Source organism: Condylura cristata, unplaced genomic scaffold (assembly GCF_000260355.1).
Source record: "Condylura cristata isolate star-nosed mole 26May11 unplaced genomic scaffold, ConCri1.0 scaffold00017, whole genome shotgun sequence".
Classification (NCBI taxonomy): Eukaryota; Metazoa; Chordata; class Mammalia; order Eulipotyphla; family Talpidae; genus Condylura; species Condylura cristata.
Genome location: NW_004567118.1, coordinates 34,641,214 through 34,645,269, shown reverse-complemented (window position 1 = coordinate 34,645,269; position 4,056 = coordinate 34,641,214). Strand labels below are relative to the sequence as shown.

Genomic DNA, 4,056 nt, shown 5'->3' with positions numbered 1-4,056 from the left:
ACTGCTGAGGGGAGCAGCGGGTGGGTCAGGAGAGGTCTGCTGCGCCATGTGGGTCAGCTCCCTGGCTAGGGATCGAACTCATGCTGCACTGGCTGTGCTGAGACTTAACCCCTTGTACCACCAGTTATGAAGAACCCAGTAAATAGTAATTCTGTTTACACCCCAAATTCCCTCAAGGTTTGTTCATGTTTGTCCATCGTTATCATCAATGGACGCAGCCCATTTTGTGATCCGCTCTTTGAGCTCACCACTATTTTCATGCTATTGGAGTTCCAGCGTGGGCCTGGTAGTGAGACCCTACTGTGTCATCTCTCAAGTTTCTCTGTTGTAGACAGTGCCGCAGAGACCCCCTCACAGCACATTTGTTTTTCCTTTTGGATGACTCCCTTGGAGTTGTTTTTATTATGATGTCATCAAATTGTTTTCTACCAAAAAAGGGAACAGACTCACAGCATACCTTAACCCCCCTGACAACTTTGGGTCTATAGTTGTTATTTATGTTGTTGAGATGTTTCACTCATTGCTAGAGAGACAGGGTTCCCTGTGGCAGAGGCAACAAGGCATAACGGAAGGATGTGGAAGGTTAGACTTCCTTAGAGAAGCCCCAAGACTGAAAGTATGAGAGCCTTTATGAGCAGTCAGGCTGCAGAAAGTGCTGGAATTATTACTATACTCTTCCTTTTAAAAGTTAACTCTCTTGGGCCTTCCTGATGCCACAGGGGTTAAAGTCTCAGTGATATCAAGCTATTGAGTTTGATCCCCGGCCAGGGAGCTGACCCACCTGGCGCAGCAGACCTCTTCCTGTCTCGCCCGCTGCTCCCCTCAGCAGTGTATTTGAGTAGATAATGCCTGTTCTGCTCCCCACTCTATCTCTGGTGAATCCTCTCATCCTGTCCCCCACACCTTGGCCTACACCCCAGCTCTTGTATGTATCAATAAATAATTCCTATCCTCTCTCTGTCTCTGTCTCCCACTCCTTTGAACACTATTTAATTGAACTGAACTTGTTAATCTCGTAGCTATATAAGTTCTTTTTTAGCTATATGGGTCCTTTTTTAGCTATATGGGTCCATCTTTTGGCCATAATTTTTAGTAGTTCTACTTATATATGTATTTTTTTCCTTTTGTAGAACTTTCTCTTTTGTATTCATTTAATACCAATCCTTGTACTATTTTCACTATATTTGGATAAATCTATCTGGTCTCAGTTGATAAGTTCCATTTATTTAGTAACAGATTTGTCTTCTATCCACAAAAAAAAATCCATCATCTTGGAGAATGGATAGATCTTAGGAAGCAAATTTTTTAAAAAATCAAGCAGGAAATCAAAGAAAACCTGGAAAGCACATACCTAAAGCTATCTGGCTTAGACTCTCCTAGCATTAGTTTGGGGAGGGGGTACCTGTTAGGTTGACACTTATATAGAAGTACACACTCATCACACATGCAATCATACATGTGAACACACATGTGTGTGTCAATAAACCTCAGAAAGCTCAAATACACACCAGCAAACAAGTATGCAGATATGCACACACAAACACATAGCCCTGATAAAACAATGTTAATAAATAATGTGTTGTAGACTTTAAGTCCTAAAACATCTTCCCCTATTTTCTCTCCTTAGAATAACCTGGCAGGTAGCAGTCCTTCTGCCCACCTGTGACTATGCAGGTCTCTCTTAACAAATTTGTCCTTTTTGTAGGCAACTCCTTTCTGGCCACTGTGTCTATGCAAGTGTCCTTTACTCTCCTCTCCCTTTTTAAAATAAACCTACCTTTTAGGATATAAACCCTGGTAAATGTCTTAATAGATTACATTCATGGAATCCTTGCTTGATCCAGGCACTATCCTAAGTGACTTCAAAGGATTATTTCAGCCTGTGATGCAAATTATACTGGATACGCTCTAAGCCATTTGCCCATCATCATTCCAGATGAACTCACACATTGGCAGCACATTCACAATCCCACCTGCAGGGGGCACCCTCACCATTCCTGGGGTGAGAATGTGGTATGCAAAGACATTTAGCTCTTTGCATGCTGGAATTTAGAAAAGCAGCACCTGAGGCTGAAGCAAGGTGGAAGCATTGTCCAGGCTGGTCTGTCATAGGAGTATAATAATATACGACAGTAACAATTTGTGGAACACCTCCTAATTGCCAGAAGCTGTACATTATGAAGGAATGTTAATCCTTAGTCACCCCCAGGTGGAATCGTGTGTCAGAGGTGAGGAACCTGAGGTTTAGAGAGGTTAAGTGATGCTGTGAGTCACCCGTGTGGTAAGAGGCAGAGCAGAGACTGAGTCCCAGACTGGCCCAGTTCTATCTCTCCACTGTCAGACCTTGTCACTGCCTCTCCATGGTAGGGAAGTCTCCATGGGTGGGCCTGGGATCTAAGTCTCACATTTTACTCCTGGCGTAAACCCCCATAAGCCCTCCTCCTCTGAGTCTAAATCTCCCAATGACCCATGCCACAGACGCCTGCCCTGTGAAACTGGGAGTCTGTGGGGTGGAGACGGCATGCCAGTGTCTTAAGATGTGCCAAGTGAGCCATGTCTTACTTGCAAAAAGCAGCCGTCTTTAATTATGGCAGTGAGCCTTACCTCAACCATTCTGGGGAACCCTCACTCCTTCCTAGGTCTTAGATTATCTCTCTCGCTCTGTGGAGTCCCCAGTTCTGAGCTGTATATCTCTCCCGGCTCCTGAGTTGGCAAGAACTCAACTCTCCAAGGAGACCAGAAAGCCTGCACCTCCCTGACACAGCTGGGTCCTCACCCCACCAGACGGCACCTGCAAGTCAGCGCAATTAGCCTGAGTGAGCTCACACACGCACTGAGGAGCACTTATTCTGGAGGCAGAGCAGCTCTCCAGACAGGGCTGGCTCTGCCTCCCATCCCCTTGGCTTGAGATCTCACTTCCCTGAGCTCCTTCCCTTGGGCCCCTCCAGGACTCCACCAACTCTGGCACCCCAGGACCCTGGCTGTACTACCTAATCTTCCCTGGGAACTCCATCCGTTCATCACTTGGAGTGCAGATACAGCCAGATGCTCGCTGAGCCCAGTCCTCGGCCCCACCTGAGACTGGCCCAGTCTCTTCATGGCAGCCTTCAGTGGGGCTCCCAGCAGTTCATCAGGGGACCAGAGATGAGGCTGACCACATCCCTAGTCTCCCAGACCCTGCTCCCCCTTTCCAATTAATGGCATTTTCTTCAGCGCCCCCCCCCCCGGAGTGATCAGCCTTAACTGGGGACTTGCCGTGAACCAGTGCCCCCAAATACCTACCTGTGGGTTTTAGACCTGAGACCAACATTACAGGCCTCAAGCTTGGACCACGGGGTAGCAGGCAGAGATAGCTTTTCTCTTTTATTTGACTGCTTCTGATGGTCTCTCCCAGGTCACAGATTTGGGGCATCAGCATAGGCAGGGCAAGGGAACCCCACACTGCTATCAGAACATTCCTGGGGCCACTCCCATATACAAATACCCATGCCCCAAAGCCCCTATTCTTTGACAAAGTTGTACATAAAAAATAAGGACTCAGAGGTACAGGAACGCAGAGGTCATCTGACAAGAAGAGCACATCAAGTCCAAAATACCAGCAGAGTCCTGCTTCTTGGTCACTTTGTCAGAGCTTCCTAGAAGCGCAGCCCCAGGCTGGACTTTCTTTCCTCTGGCCAAGTGTCTCCTTCCCCGCCTTCGGCCTCAGCCCATTTGTTGTCTGCCGGGTTTTCCTTTGTTTGTGATTGTTGGTGGAGGATTTTGGGGGTCAGTCTTCCTTTTGTAGTGACCCAGTCGTTGGTTCCTTCCAGGCCAATCCACCACCCAGGCCCTCCGGTGAGCAGTGATGGGTCAGAGGTGCGGGTAGCCCAGGCCTGGGCCCGCGCGCACACAGCTCCTCGACCAAAGAGGCACCGCGGAAGGAGCCGCTGGACATCGGCGCCAGCTCCCCGCAGAGGTCTGGGACGAGCCCAGCGTCTCGGCCGCCGCCCTGAGCCGTTCCAGGTGCGCGTGCGGGGAGCACGAGGCGCAGCGCGGCGCTGAGAACCCCGCGGTGTC

General features: G+C 48.8%; 1 protein-coding gene across 1 annotated transcript in view; it reads right to left on the bottom strand.

The window, feature by feature from the left end:
* Window positions 1-3,849: 3,849 nt before the first annotated feature.
* BHLHA9 (basic helix-loop-helix family, member a9) overlaps window positions 3,850-4,056 on the bottom strand; it is a 740-nt gene continuing 533 nt past the window's right edge. The window contains exon 2 of the mRNA XM_012726097.1: window positions 3,850-4,037. Coding sequence (XP_012581551.1) covers window positions 3,850-4,037 — 188 coding nt within the window. The remainder of the gene's footprint in view (window positions 4,038-4,056) is intronic.